The sequence below is a fragment of the Monodon monoceros genome, unplaced genomic scaffold (genome assembly GCF_005190385.1).
Source record: "Monodon monoceros isolate NGI ecotype Baffin Bay Population unplaced genomic scaffold, NGI_Narwhal_1 Super_Scaffold_10, whole genome shotgun sequence".
Lineage (NCBI taxonomy): Eukaryota > Metazoa > Chordata > Mammalia > Artiodactyla > Monodontidae > Monodon > Monodon monoceros.
This window is the reverse complement of record NW_021703766.1, coordinates 27,929,218-27,945,297: the sequence shown is the minus strand read 5'-3', so window position 1 is coordinate 27,945,297 and position 16,080 is coordinate 27,929,218. Positions and strand designations below refer to the sequence as shown.

Here is a 16,080-nt window from a genome sequence, read left to right as displayed (position 1 = left end):
TTTGGCCTTAGCTAACTTTGTGCTAACCAGAGTATTAGGGATATGTTGAAACAGTGTGATTTTAGAGTGGGTATTTTTAATAGGATTTATTTTAATTGCCAGTGTTCATTGATTGCTGGTGGTGCTAAGTTGAGGGGTTTCTCCTCTTTAAAATCTAATTCTTTTTTTTTAAAAATAAATTTATTTATTTTTTGGCTGTGTTGGGTGTTCATTTCTGTGCGAGGGCTTTCTCCAGTTGCGGTGAGCGGGACCCACTCTTCATCGCGGTGCGCGGGCCTCTCACTGTCGCGGCCTCTCCTGTTGCAGAGCACAGGCTCCAGATGTGCAGGCTCAGTAGTTGTGGCTCAGTAGTTGGGCTTAAGCCCAACTAAGTAGGGCTTAGTTGCTCCGCGGCATGTGGGATCTTCCCAGACCAGGGCTCGAACCTGTGTTCCCTGCATTGGCAGGCAGATTCTTAACCACTGCGCCACCAGGCAAGCCCTAAAATCTAATTTTTTTAAAGGCAATGTATTCATATGACTCAAGAACTAAAGTACCCTGTCCCCAGAAGCTCATTCCCTCCCCACTTTGCCTCTCCCTGGAAGTAATCACCATTATTACTTTCTTGTGTAATATTTCGAGTCTCTTTATATGAATACAAGGCAATATATTATCTCCCCTCCTTCTTAGACAAAAGTTATTTTACTATATGCTCTGTTCTATATCATGCTTTTTTCACTTATTTATCCTGGAGATCTTTCCTGAGAGGGATTTGAGGCTGCATCTTGGGATCAGCAGGAAGGTGTGTCGTGCTTGATGAGTGATGTCTGCCCTTGTGCCAGTGGGAGCTGTGACTTAACCACACATTTACCACGCTGGTGCTGGGGAGAGAACAGCCCTGGGGTTCAGATCCTAGCTTCACCACTGACTAGTTCTGAGACCTTATCCAAGTTATTTAATCCTGCAGACATTTAATGTCTTCATTGGTGAAATGGGATTATTGGGAAGATTAGTGATAACATAAAGCACCTGACTCATAATGGGCGTCCCTTACTATTGTTTTAAAGTAAGTAGTTTCAGATAATTTGGAGGTGCAAGTTAAAAATTATAATGTCACAAAAATTATAGCGTTAGACATTTCAAGTAATATTGCCAGTGCTTCCTGATAAATCTTTTCCCCAGAAGTTGTTTCTTAACTAGCTAGCATTCTTTTCTCATGGGAGATAGGACAACTAAGGCTCAGAGAGATGTGTAATATGCTGGTGAGATCCAGGACTGTTGGCTTCTAGGCCATCGTTCTGTTGAAGTCTGGGTCAAAGGTGGGTAGCTTGGCAGTGTGTCATGCCTGCAGGGTAACTTCACACATCCTGTATCTACAAATTTGCTCCTGATTTAAAAACCCAGGGCTTCCCTGGTGGCGCAGTGGTTGAGAGTCTGCCTGCCGATGCAGGGGACACAGGTTTGTGCCCCGGTCCGGGAAGATCCCACATGCCGCGGAGCGGCTGGGCCCGTGAGCCATGGCTGCTGAGCCTGCGCGTCCGGAGCCTCTGCTCCGCAACGGGAGAGGCCACAACAGTGAGAGGCCCGCATACCGCAAAAAAAAGAAAAAATAAAATAAAAACCCAGTTTTTCTATTAAATTAGCCCCCCAAATAAATAGATGCTAAAGTCATTTATCTTAGGAAATTACTCATTAATGACCCTGTTCCACATTTCTTAGACTCAAAGATTTCAAAGAAGAGTAGAGTCTTTGGGAAAAAAGAGCTAATGTATAAAATCCTTGGCCAGCCTAATGTTTCTTTCTCAATTTCTTGTGAGTCTGGGCAGATAAGTAGAACAGCTCATGGTTTTATAAACTTCATTTTTTAAAATTGTGTTAATAGGTTGTAGTCTGTATTGGGATTTGGAAGTAATTATAAGCTGCTAATGAGATATTCTTTCTTGATTGCTCTTGTCTTAAAATAGACTAATCTATTTAGTAGACTCTGCTTCCGTGACCTCGAGTCCTCCCTCTTGGAAGGGAGTTATTGATACTTTTGCTGTTGTCTGTTGTGACACCTAGCGGAGTGGATAGCTTTGCTGAAAAAGCTGGCAAATGATGCAGATGGTTCTTCAGATAATCCAGGGAATTGCCATTTCTGGAACCTTGTAGGTTTTGTTGTTTGTTGCTGTTTTGAACTTTTTTCCTGAAGTGTAACATATATACAGGAAAGTATGCACTTTTTAAATATACAGCTCAATGAATATAGCAAAAGGGAACACACCCAGATGAAGAAACAACATTGTCGGCATCCCAGCATCCCCTGTTCTGTGCCTTTTCATTCACCACCCCTCACCACCACCACCAAAAGAAACACTGTCCTAACTTCTGATGTCATAGATTAATTTTGCCTGTTTTTAAACTCTGTGTAAATGGAGTCATATGGTATGTACTCTTGTTTCTGGCTTTTGCTTAACATTCTGTATATTGTTACATGTAGTTGAAGGCTATTCATTCTCATGGCCGAATAGTATGACTGCAATCTGTTTATCCATTCTGATGTTGATGGACATTTGGATAGCTATCAGTTCTTAGCTTTTATAAAGAGTGCTATTGAGAGCATTCTTGTACCTGTCTTTTGGTGAACATACGTTTGCACATCCATTGGGCACATCTAAGCGGGCAATTGCTGGGACAGAGGGTACACATAGTCCAACACTGTTCCAAAACGGTTTCTTAGTGTACCCTCCCACCAGCACTATGAGAATTCTCTTTGTTCCATACGTTTGCCACACTTGGTATTTTTTGTCTTTTTCAATTCAACCATTCTGGTGGATATGTGGAAGAACCATGTTTTTACAGGTTTTTTCCATGTAATTTTCTTCAAAATGATGGAAAGGTGGTATTATCTCCACTTGGGCAGGCACCTTCTCTGCCCTCTTTGTAAGAAACCGCCGAGTGTGAAGGCCTGAGACAGGCTTTGGAATTCTGCAGGCCTAAGTTCCCGGGGCTCTCCCGGGAACTTCCCTGTTCTCATCCTCATTGTAAGAGGCCTCTCTTGAAGAACCGTTGGAAGGAACGTAGAACGTGTGTAAGGTGCCTGGCCCAGAGCTGGTATAGAGAGCACGCTCAGCATATCGCAGCACTGTTTATGGTGGTGGCTGGTATTTGGTAAGCTACACACTATTAAGTTTATTTTTATCATTTTAATATGGATCTGTCCCTTTTTAAGTGTCCCTTGACCTATAAAGTCACTAGGAATGAAAAAAATCTCAGGACATAAGTAGAAGAAATAATTAAAGTATGACTTGCCATCTAAACCATTCTTTCCTGGGCACTTTGTTGTCAAGAATAAGGTTGTTGGAATCCAAAGAGTCATTAGCTAGGAAAGAGGCTTCCAGTCATTTTGAGCTGACCTTATATTTGAAGGAAGATGTCCAAATTTGGTTAATTTAATATAAAGAGAGGCTTGAGGCTTTTATTTTTAAGCAAAAATGAAGTAGGAGATGGTGGTTCCTGAATCATTTTTCCCCCAAGCCTTCCAATAACAGAAGAGCAACAACACATTAGTAATATCTATTCCTGGCAAGTTTTAATAAGAGAAATGATGCTTCAGTAGCATAAATTCAATTTGGGAAGTTAATTTCCTTAGGATATCATTGAAGAAAAAGGTATAATTTTTAAAGAAAGATAGGAATCGAAAGATTGTTAATAACTTTCCAGGTTGTAGTCTGAATAAAAATGATGTGCTTTGAAGCAAGAAAGAGACTCCTGGCTAAGAACTCCCACACCCTAGTCCTTGCGTCTGGCCTGTGGGGAAGAACACCCCCCGTCTGCGCTCCTTGCATGACACTACGGGCTTTGAGCATCGTTGAGAATCCTTGATATATCTTAGGCAACATTTAAAAGTAAATTTTTACCTAGCCTCAGTGTGTCGTGGCTGTATTGATATTAGACATAGTCAGTGGATGTTGCTTTAATGTATTGCTTTAATGTATTGTCTGGAAAATGGCTCAGCCTAGCAAGCAATAGGCTCAGTAGAGAAGCTAAGTTGTAGCTTAATCATTACAGATAATGATGTGATGTGTGAACAGTGTGTGTTGAATGTAGTCTCTAATTTTGATCACTGACTTAATACCATATTTCACCAATTCCCAGTTACACATCTTTTCTGTATTTTAACATCTCTGAAATCAGGATACGCCTTAAATTCAGTGGTGTGTCATAGTTTGTCCGCATTTTTCTTTCCTAATGGTACATAAATAACATGATGCCTTGCAGTTGATGGTGTATTAGATTTGATGGAATACAGTAAAAATATAGACTGACAGTATGAGTTTGAAAACCCCAGACTAGATGATTCCAAGCTGTATTTTATGGCTCCCTGGTAGTTTCCTAATTTGTTTCATGTATTGGAGTTTGAGTAGGATTTCAAGTATAGAAAGTGCTCAGCTGCTCTTTCAAAAAGAAGTTTAAAGAACCCAACTCAACGGGCCCTTCATTTTGACATCAGGATATATCACATGAACACCTTCTTCTTGCACAGCATTCTACTGGTAGAGATAGAGATAGAGATTGTGAAAATTCAGCTGCTCTCCTCTACCCCCAACCCAAACATAACCTCTGACATTCTATCCTTCCAGTTCCCTCTCAGGTATTTATGTGCACATTTATACGTATATGTCCATCTGATCAGTTTATTATCAATTTACTCCATAAACGGCACCATTTTATATAATAAATGATACTACTTAGCATTATGTTTTGATTTTTTTTAACTTATTTTGGAGCTTTTTCTAGGTTAGTACATGTAGGTGTCTGTCATTTTTTAGTGGCCGTAATAGATTTCATTGTATAAATGACCCAAGTATTCTTCCCGTTTTATCCATGGAGAATGATGCTCCACAAAAGTTAGATGTCATTACCCAAGGTCACACAGTTGGGTTGCGTTTAGAACCTGGGTCTTCTGGTGCCCAGTCGGTGTTTTTTCTGGTAGTACTGGGCTTCTGTGTACAGATACTGTAGCCAACTATTGTACATTAATTACTTTGGTTCTGTTTTGCTTACATAAAGCCAAAACATTCCACTTGGAAATTAAAAACTCTCTTCCTTCTGTAGTATCATCACATTTTCTTTTTACTCTGTACTTGTTTTGCTAGAAGTGAGTGCTACATTCCTTTTTCCCTGCCTAGAATGTGCTCTCCTTGGGAAAATAGATTTATTCATCCCTGGATATGTTATGTACAAAAGTAGTTGCTTAATAAAAGCTTGCAGTTCCCTCCTACCACTCTCCAACCACATCCTGCCTGTTCAGGAATGTTCACTTAGAAAATGGCTGTTTGGGGAACACCAGGTACACTGAGAAGACCCTTCTCATGTCTGTGCTCCCAGAGACTGCTGTTTCTCCACATTATCTCCAGACGCCTGGGTGAGCCCCTTGTTGTTCTCTCTGGCCCTGCCTACCCATCTTCCCTGCCTTTCTGGTCTCTGATTCTGTGCTCCTGTTATCCCCACTGTGCTCCGATCAGGCCCCAATACAGAGAAAACCTGAAGAGTTTGGAACGTTATTCCCACACAGCATACCGGCGTCTCCTTTCCCAGCCCTCTAGCAGCTCCTGGCTTTGAAATTCCATTGAATGTTTGCTGGTTCCTCTGCTCAGGAATGTGCATGTACACATCCTGTTGATGGATAACTGACTTTGTGTGTGGTGAAATAGAGGCTCGGCCAAGGGCAAATGAAGGAAAGGCACGTTTGAAAACAAGAGCATTAGGCAAAATTAATTTAAATGGAAATTTGAAGGCCAAAAAATGAACTACTTTTTAAAATTAGGTTTTTAGTAGTACTGGAAAATATTTCTCAAGGCTGTTTATGTATATTTAGCTGAAACAACTGTGTCCCTGCAGAAGTGTTTAGTGCCATTCCCCCTCTCCTCCCCATTTATTCCCCCCAGTTAGGTTACTGGAATTAACAGGCTTAGTGCTCTGTTCTTTCAAAAGACTCGGGAATCATCAACTTTCAGAGAGTTCTGTTCCAGAAAGATGGCCACATTATAGAACAGTCCTCAAATGCAGTGTTACTGGGAACACTCAGAATTAGTCCAGAAATAGAAAATGAGCTGGTGGGGGATTCTTTTCCTACAAGAATGTGTTTTCATTGTAGAGGAGTGAGATGAGAATTTCCAGCCAGCACAAAGAAAATATCTTAGATTATGTTTCTGTAGTGTCCATATCTATCCACTGTTCAACATCTGATTTAGTCCCATGTTCATTATGGTTTATTTTTTATTTAAAAAGTGGTAACAGCTAGCGTTTACTGGTCAAATGTTGGACAGTGAGCTCTTTCTACTTATTCCTACTTACTCCTTGTGAAATAAGTACTGTTTTCTTCCCATTTAATTTAAGATTATATCACAAATCTATGAGGGAGATACCATTGCTGCACCTGTGTTACAGCTAAAGAAACCCAGGCTCAAAAGAAGCAATATACTCAATCAAGATCACATAGCTAGTGAGTAGTGGAGCCAGGATTTCTAACTGCTACTCTCTCTTGTTCTTCGATGGCCATCCTTGGACAGTTGCCCCAGGCTGCCCTGGCTGGCAGTGTGGCCCCAGGCTGTGGGCACAAACCACGGCTCCACTACTTCCTATTAGAGTGACCTCTGGCAAGGTGCTTTCTGTGTGCTTTGGTGTCTTCATCTGTAAAGTTGTTATAATAAAAGTATGTATCTCATAGGGTTGTGGAGTTAATACACAGAAATTAAGACAGTGCTTGGCATATAGTAGTTGCTCAGTAAGCGTGTCTGTTGTTACTATAACCTGATGGTTTTCAATCATTTCAGATAGGAATGCTTTCAGCTGTGAGTAACAGAAAACTTGAGTTTTTGTAGGTTGAATAGCGATTTATTTTTCTCACCTAACAAGTCTGCAGGTGTGGAGAGTATGGGCCTTAATTCAGTAGCTCTGCAGTGCCATCAGAGGCACCTCCTTGTCTCTGTATACCACCATTTTTAGCACGGACACTTACTTTGGGCTCACAAGCTGATTGCTGCAGCTCTAGACAACCTGTTTGCATTCAGGGGAGAAAGCTGAAAGGCCATGCCAGGCTCTTTTTTCTCCCTTTATCAGGAAAAGCAGAAACTGCACTAAGCCAGAATGTACTACCAGGCTTGTGCTTTCATCCGGTTGGCTAGAACCAGGGTTCATGGCCACTCCTAGCTGCAGTAGAGGCTGGGAAAGGGTAGTGTGTAGGGGTCAGCTCATGAGGACCTATTGTTAGAGTTTCAGGAAATTTGCCGTCTAGTTGATACTACTTGGAATAGCTTGATTTCTGCCATGGTGGGAATATTTACACCAGAAACCAGCAAACGCTACAAGTCAAGTTCCCTTTCCCAAGCCAGTTGTTAAACATTTACCAGCACACCATTGGATATATTTAACTCCATATGCCAGAGTGGGAAGTGGCAGTGAGTAGAAGTGAGAGGTAGGGATGTGAAATGGTCATTGGGTCAGCCAAGCAGCAGCATCTTCCAAGCTTACCATTTGATGGAGAGAGTAAGATGCCAACATATGGAAAAGTTTATTAGTCCATTTTTTAGAAAGACTAAAGTTAACCTTTAGCTAAGCTTATTCCCTACTATAAACAAGTATGGATCAAAATTAGGTGTATTCTACTAGGAATATTAGTTATATTCTTAAATTTCCAATACATTGGTTTTTACTGTACTGTAGTGAGATCAAATTCGATATTTTGAACAGTAAACTGTTTAAAGCTCTTTTAATACCAATGATTGCAGAAAATCAGAGCTGGGGAGGACCTCTCGAGATTGTCTAGGACAGCCCCTTCATCAACCAAAGGGAACCTGAGGCTCCAAGGATATGTGCTTTGCCCAGACGCCAAAGCAAGGGAGTGGAGCAGTCCTCCTGGAACCCAGGTGTCCTGACCGTCCAGTGTTCATTCCAGAACCTGAGGGTTTACAACCCACCTTTCTGCTTCCTGCTTCTTCCTATTCTCTGTCCTGCCCCAGTGCATGCTCATGTTGGTATCCCTTTTACCAGCTTTGGTGGTGCTAGGAAGTTTTGCTGCTATCTGTCATGTGTCTCCCAGGAAACCTACTTTAAGCTGCTTTGTTTTAGATTTTAGAGAATAGAGCATTGCTTTTTTTTTTTTTTTTTTAAATGAGAGAAGCTTGAAGAATTTGATCTTTGCTGCAGTACAGTACAAACTAATATTGGAAATTTAAGAATATGCCTAATATACCTAATTGGAACATACCTGATTTTGATCCATATTTTTTTACAGTAGGAAATAAACTTAGCTAAAAATTATCTTTAGTCTCTCTTAAAAAAGGCTAATAATTTTTTCCATATGTTGGTGTCTAACTCTCCCCATCAGATGGTAAGCTCTTTGGGAACAGCCTCTGTGGGCTGTCTTGTCATCCTGTGGGGATGGATGTGTACACACTGTGCATGTGGCAGGCAGGCACTTGGCAGATGTTTGCTGAATGAATGAATGCCCAACTTAGGCTGGCTTCATATCTTCAGATGCATAAAGTTCATCAGTAGCTGTGGTCTTAGTGTGGACTCTAGATTGGACATGTCTGAATCCTGGTATTGTGACCCTATAAACTCCATTTCCTCAGCTATCTGATATGAGTGATGGAAACGGGAGACCCACATACACCACAGCCTCACTGGTGTAAAGACATGGAGGGGGAAGATGAGGTGGACTGGGGGATTGAAACCGAATGTTACAAAGAGGTGCCTTTCCAGAAACAGTTACTGAGATATCCTTACAGCTTCTCCAGCCTCCTGTTATTTTTGAGTTGAGTCCCATGCCTGCTCCCTTCTCATGTGATCATGGTAAGAGAGTTGCCTTCTATTGAAGCCCCTAAAAATCATCGTTTTGAGGAAGTCTGACTAGGAAACAGAAACAGCTTTGTTAAAGACAAACATATGTTTATAGTTGTTTTTTTTTTCTTTACATGACTGAATGCTGTTCTGAACCAATTCTGAATGTGTATTTCTGTACAGCCAAGTTACATCAGTGATGCGGGGCCCCCTGGTCGAAGCTCTCTGGACAGCATCGAGATGGCCTATGCCCGGCAGGTGAGTGTGTTCTCAAGGAAGATCAAATCCAGGAAAATCCTCTGTGAGCCCGCTGGGAAGTAAAAGAGAACACAGACTTCATGTGAAAGTCCAACCCTGAAAACAAGTTGGGTTTTCATTCAGAGGACGCGTTAATATTTTACCATCTAGGTCCCTGGAGAAGTCTATCAAATTGGGTAATAGAATGACTCAGGTTTGATTTAAGGAAATTGAAATCTGCCTCACACACTGACCAAGGCATCTCATTTTGCATTTGGCAACAGCCCATGTACAGTAAAGCTTTGAGTAACTGCACTGCTAAGTAAATGGAGTTCTGTATTAACTGATCACCTGGTCGGCGAATGGTATTATCAGAAATGCTTCTTAACCCCGTTGTAGAGAGAAATTTTCTGAATGCTTTTCTGCCTTGGTAAGCATAATGTACTCACCATTACCTGATATTACTGTCCTGGAGAAGCTTATGATATTTGGGGGGTTGTGGTTCTTGTGGTATATCATGACCATGCGATAGTTTGAGTATGGATTGAGACACTTTGTGGTAAAGCTCAGGGACTCTGTTGACTGAAACTGCCCTTAGGACAGTACATACCTGGAATTGACTTTTGGAATAAAGCAGTGCTGGCCACCTGTGTATTTTATTCTAATTTGCTGCTTTGCTGCACAAAGTATCAAGAAGGGGAAACAGTCTTGTTTCTTGAATTGAGGGTGGTGGGCTTCCATCCCCTTTAAATTGTCCTGCACCAGCAGTGACCAAGGAACATCTGTTCTGTCGTGACCAACTCCTGCGATTCTTTTTCTTTTTTAATAAATTTATTTATTCATTTGTTTTTTATTTTTTTATTTTGGCTGTGTTGGGTCTTCATTGCTGTGCATGGCTTTCTCTAGTTGAGGCAAGCAGGGGCTACTCTTCTTGCAGTGCACGGGCTTCTCATTGCCGTGGCTTCTCTTGTTGCGGAGCACAAGCTCTAGAGCGCAGGCTCAGTAGTTGTGACGCACGGGCTTAGTTGCTCCACAGCATGTGAGATCTTCCCGGGCCAGGGATCAAACCCATGTCCCCTGCACTGGCAGGCGGATTCTTAACCACTGCGCCACCAGGGAAGCCCTCCCGCAATCGGTGCCACTGTGGCCCTCAGCATCACCCAATTCCTTTCTTCCGTCCAACCTGGGTTGGGGTGGGGTGGGGTAGGTGGAGACAAAAACACGTGGTGGCTATAGAGGTGAACAGGGGGAGGGGAGAAACTGCTAGACCCTGTCCCTTTGACAGAGGGATGCCGTAACTGAATTATTTGGTGAGCTGATGGTATTATCAGAGATCCTTCTTGTACCCCTTGTTGAGAAAAATGTTCTAAATGCTCTTTTTAAGCCTCTCTCCTTCAGCGTACCACTGCCAGGTCTAATTCTAGGCATCTGAAACCAGCCACATCAGCTTCCCTCACATAAGTCCCCCTCCTTCCAACTCCCTCATGTTTTACTACTGGGCCTTCATTTATTTTTTCTTCAGTTTTTAGATCTCTCTTTTTCTCCCACACTACATCTACATTTTTTAAAATTTCACTTTCATTATGTGACTGACTTCCATTGCCACAGGCACCGTCAGAATTCAGACCTAATGAAATTACAAGCTTTTGAGGAGAGAAACCATGTATCTTCTGTGTCTGTGAAGACTAAAACTTCATAAAACTAAGGTTTACTAGCACTCAGGACACTGGAATGTCATGTATCTGTTTACATGGCTATCCCCTCCAGTGGAGAGCGAATCTTTATATCCCATGTTGAACACAGTAACCCAGGGAAGGCTCCTCATAAATGCTCATGAGTGAATAAACACCACGTTCTGGTTTAAAAACCGTTTCATTTAATCTTTATAACACTCCTGGAGGCTGCATGATGCTCTCCCCCATTTAGAGTAGAGGGAGGTAAGGTTTGACAGGGTCCTGACTTGTCTAACATCACTACCTTGTTCAGTCCTCGGTAGAGCAAGGACTTCAGATGCAATGAGTAGAACTTAATAGTTTTTACCATCATTATGTTAGTTTTTAAAAAATAAAATCCAAAGTAATATTGGCTTTTCCATTCGTTGAACGTCACATAGTTCCTTTCTTGAGAAAATTTTACTAAGGAGCTGGGATTCTTTCCGGAGAAACGGGTACTGCAGATGGGCAGCAACTGCTCTTATAAAACATGTGGAGGGCTGCGACCTGACAGTCCTTACTAAGTCCACAAGCCCTGGGCCTGGGGCCATTCAGTCCTTTTGCCAGAAAGATTACCAAATGTTTCCCTGGGTTCCTAGGAAGCAGCAGCAGGAGACCTTCCACTTTGGTCCTTGCTCTCTGGGACTGATGGTCTGCTGGGCAGAGCAATGCAGAACTGCCCGTGGGACTCCCCCACCCCCCACCCCCGGGACCACCCTGCTCCCACTCCTCAGATGTTAGGAAGGCTGGGCTAGCGGCTAGCTTTCGTGGGTGTCGATGCTGCTGTCTGAAGCTTAGGCACAGAACTGGGAAGCTGGCCGGAGGCCTTGCCCTCCAGGCAGTGTGGATAGCTCAGCCACTCTGAGGAAGGAAAGCTTCTGACCATTGGGCAGAAGCTGGTTTCAGAACTGCTTCAAGGGGTTCTAAAAAGAAAAGGTGAAAATAGAATTTGTGCAATTTACTTTGCTTTTCCTTTCAGATTTATATCTATAACGAGAAGATTGTCAACGGACACCTGCAGCCTAACCTTGTGGACCTCTGTGCTTCCGTCACAGAGCTGGATGATAAGGTAGCGCCCAGAGCTGACCTGAGGAGACGTGTGGGGTCTGGTGTTCCAATGGGATTAGCAGCTTGCTGACTTGGCAGAAATGTGCTGAAGAGAAACTCTATGCCCTGGAAGAAGATGTTAACTGTTCTTCAGAGTTTTATTTTAAATAATTTTGGGGTGGTTTTTTGTTTTTGTTTTTGTTTTTTGCGGTACACGGGCCTCTCACTGCCGTGGCCTCCCCCGTTGCTGGGCACAGGCTCCAGACGCACAGGCTCAGTGGCCATGGCTCACGGGCCCAGCCACTCCGCGGCATGTGGGATCCTCCCAGGCCGGGGCACGAACCCGCGTCCCCTGCATCGGCAGGCCGACTCCCAACCACTGCGCCACCAGGGAAGCCCTTGGGGTGGTTTTTTGATGATGATCCTATATATATAGATATATGTATCTTTATGCATCTGCAAAAGGCCCAGCAAAGCTGTGTTTGCTTTGAAGTTCTGTCAGGCTCCAGCTCCTCCCTGCCAGTTTCCTTCCTTAGACAGACTAACAGGCTCTTTCATGAGATGTGAATTGTAAAGGTGATGCGGTTTTCACACCAGTGAGCCCCTTGAACTTGACTCAGGTGGGGTCTTTAAAAGCCACTTGGTTCTGTTCCTCTCTGACTCCCCATCTTTATTCCTGTCCCTCAGTTCTTATCCTTGGCCAATTTTCTCCCGCTGGGGGAAAAAAATTAAAAAGGTGATGGATAGATTGGTAGGTGGCCAGGAGGAGGGGAGAAAGGAGGAAAGGCTATAACGGAAGCAAGCACTCGTACACACTTTTTTTTCCTTCAAAAATGCTTTACTTTTTTTTAATAGTAAATATAAGGCAATACAAACCAATCTAAAGAAAATAAGAATTTATCTACCATCTCACCACCTAAAAAGGGTCACATTTAGGGTGGATTTTCTACAGTTTTTAATTTTTGAGAGAAACAGTGAAAACAGGATTTTCTCTTTTCCTTTGGAAAAGGTGTAAACCTGCTTTTTCTCTAATCGCTACTGTCTTCCAAGGATTCTTAACTTTATATTTTGCACAGCGTTCAGGGAACACATTTTTAGGAGAGGTTTACAGCCAGGAGGATTCTGGGAAGAGGGAGTCCAGCTGTGTGGTGGTAACACACAGGAGAGATCACCAGTGCCTTTCCTGGGAGGCCACAGGAAGGCATCTTTTGAAGGGAGTGAATAGTCAGGAGAAAAGGAGGCTGTGCCACTCACACGGTGGGGTAAGAGCAGTGGACCCTGGAGAGCCTCTGGGAGGACAGAACCTGTATTATTTAGGTTAAACTCTTATTTTAAGCCTTAAAAAACTCCAGTGACCTTGGAAGGACTGAAATGCAGCTACTTGAGTTTAAACTCCTAGAGATTTGGATGATTATAAATGTATTCACTCTCTCTTAAGGGATAACCGACTGAGATTCAGTGTTCTTGTTAGTTTTATGTGGTCTTAGTTATGTAGGTGGTTATGTCAGACCTGGAATAGTAATTGATCTGAAAACCAGCTCGAGATGGGGGCTGCTCGCAGGGAAGACGGGAGCCTGGCAGCTGGCTGGGAAGAGGTGCGTCTTCTGTGCTGGGCTTGAGCCTCAGGGCCTCAGACAGGACGTTAACCTCTTCCCGCTCCATGTCCCGCCTGCCTTTGAGTCAGATTGCCGTGAAGAACGAGGCAATTTCCCGGGCCCCACAGCATTGTCACATGCAGTCTCATTTATGTGCAGAACATCTCTGACATGTGGACCATGGTAAAACAAATGACAGACGTGTTGTTGACACCAGCGACTGATGCCCTGAAGAGCCGCAACAGCGTGGAAGTGCGCATGGAGTTCGTCAGGCAGGCCTTGGGATACCTCGAGCAGAGGTAAGGCAACGGCAGCACAGAGGCTGGCTTTAAAATCCCCCGAAGGCAGCCATTCTTGGGTTTCAAGTAGTCCTCAAGCTAAGTGCTTTGTAGCTGGTATAATTTAAACAAGGTTGAGCAAGTCTGAGAGGTGTTAGGCTGTTTTCAGAAACACTTCTCTACCAGAACTATTTATGCACCGATATAAAATCATTTTGAGTGGGAGCATTGAGCACTGTTAGGCTTTTCTTTTTCTCTTTGTCCACTCTCTGTCCCTCAGTACAGAGTCATGATTATTAGAGCACGATGCCTTGGGTCAGGATCCTTGTCCCTCCTGTGGCTCAGCCATTACTGCTTAGGCTCTTTGTTTTCTCTAGGCATTTTAATTTTCCCACCCAGCATTACCACCTTCAAACCTTAGGAAGGCCCCTTGATCCTTTGTTTTCCTTCTGGCTCTACTTGGTTAATCCTTGTGAGTCCAGATCCTTCCCGGCTGCTAATGCCTCTGATTTGTGCCTGGGTTTTTTTTGCCATCTCCTCACTAATTGGAGTTGGTCACCAAGGGGTTTGTGGCTGTGCCCTTGTGCCCTAACTATTGTCCCCCTCGTTGGTAGGGCCCGTGCCATTCATCCACTCCCTGTGGACACTTCTTGTTCTGAATTGGCCAGCAGGGGTTGTCGTGAGCGTGCAACAGACCCTCTTTATTTCAGAGACAGGGTGCTGGGCCTCTCTCTGTTAGCTTGAGAAGAGAAAGCCAAGCTGAATACACTTGCTCAATTGCAGTTCTTTGCTTCTGAGCCCATGCAGCTGCCAATGGCCTTGTAGTGTGGTCACCCTCTGTCAACAAAATAATATAGTTCATTAGGAAGTCAAGGTAATTCAGACCTGGTACAGCAGAGAGAGAACAGGTTTTTATACCAAATACTAAATTAATTATATAATGGCTACACGAGATGAACACCATCAGACATATTAAACTCGCTAGCCTCCATTCTGTTGTTAAGAAAAATCTGGAACTCCAAATGGTTTTTTATTGCTTCTGGCACAGGGCACAAAGAGTTCATAAAGTATTATATCAGGCTTTCACTAAATTTTTGTAATGTAAATTTCTAAGTCTTCAGCCATAAAGAACCTAATGTATATGGTGATATTTATTTGCTACAAGTCAGCAAAATATGAGTCAGAAGTTCTTACAGTTTATAAAAAACATGAGGATTTTAGTTTTTAACGTGTGTACGTATATGACTGCTCGTGACTGCTTTTTCTTCAATAAACCTCATCCTTAACGTTGTTGCTTGACTTCACCAGTGGTACCAGACTGCAGTTTTTGGTTTTATATATGTAAGCTATCCCATTTCTTTTATTATTCTTTTCATTTAGTTTTTTTGGAATTATGTTGTTCCATTAATTCCTTTAGCAGCACTTGGAGCTATTTGGGAGTTTCCTGTGCACAACTATTGTATGCTTATTTTCTTTTTCACTCTAGTAGCATCACTCTCTGATGGCATCCTTTTTAAGATTTGTTGTCTCTTTTGATAAAGGGAATATTTCAGATAATTGTACTCACTAAAAAAAATATTTTTTCTAATGCTAATCCACTGACAGTGTAACGTACATACAGTATTTCAAGTGATGTAATACACCAGGTGGCAAAGTAGACCTAGTCCCAAATTATTTTTGGGATATAAGGCTGAAAATGTTGAGAAAACATAGCATTGTTCTGTTTCCTGCCACATTCCAAATTTGAAGCAAGGTACACATTTCTTAGCTCTCAAGGAATTTAGGCTCTGAGGCCCTTTCCAGCACGTGAGTTGTCATCATTCGAGTTTGAAGAGACCATAGTGGGCATCTGTTTGTCCTGGTTGCTACAGGACTCTTCTGTAATCTCTTTCCCAACCTCTGCTTTTAAATACTTCCAGTGATGGCGAACTCATTACATTTGCTAAATTGAATTGTGTTCATTTTTCATTATGAAAATACTACATGACTGTTATAGAAATTTTGGAAGATGCCAAAAAGAGGACCTGAAAAAGGGAGAAGTCCCCTCTCCCCCGCCCAGAGGCCCCTGGCACCTTGTTGTATTTCCTTACCCCCATACCACCCCTGCCGCCTTTTTGGACATACGAATATTTTGTTTGATATGTATCTTTTACACAGCTTATGATCCAAATGTGTACAATATATGGTTTTATATAGTTTGCTTTTAAAATTTTTTGTCAGTATCATTTTTTATGACTACATCAATTTCCATTGAGTCTATTTTCTGTAATTGATAGTTAGGTGTTTTTCTCTGTGTGTGTCTCTCTCTTTTTCTCTCTCTCACTCTCACCCTGTCTCTCTCAGTTGGTTATTATACTTAATGTGGTATAATATTAATATTATTATGTGGTTGAACATATGAAGCAC

The 16,080-nt window shown here is 42.5% G+C and overlaps 1 protein-coding gene across 6 annotated transcripts in view; it reads left to right on the top strand.

The window, feature by feature from the left end:
• The window catches only part of NUP93 (nucleoporin 93), a 107,866-nt gene that overhangs the window by 76,324 nt on the left and 15,462 nt on the right, over positions 1-16,080 (top strand). For all 6 annotated transcript variants that reach the window (XM_029204080.1, XM_029204070.1, XM_029204083.1 and 3 more), the window contains 3 exons: positions 8,989-9,063; positions 11,734-11,823; positions 13,556-13,695. In XM_029204080.1, coding sequence (XP_029059913.1) covers positions 8,989-9,063; positions 11,734-11,823; positions 13,556-13,695 — 305 coding nt within the window. The remainder of the gene's footprint in view (positions 1-8,988; positions 9,064-11,733; positions 11,824-13,555; positions 13,696-16,080) is intronic.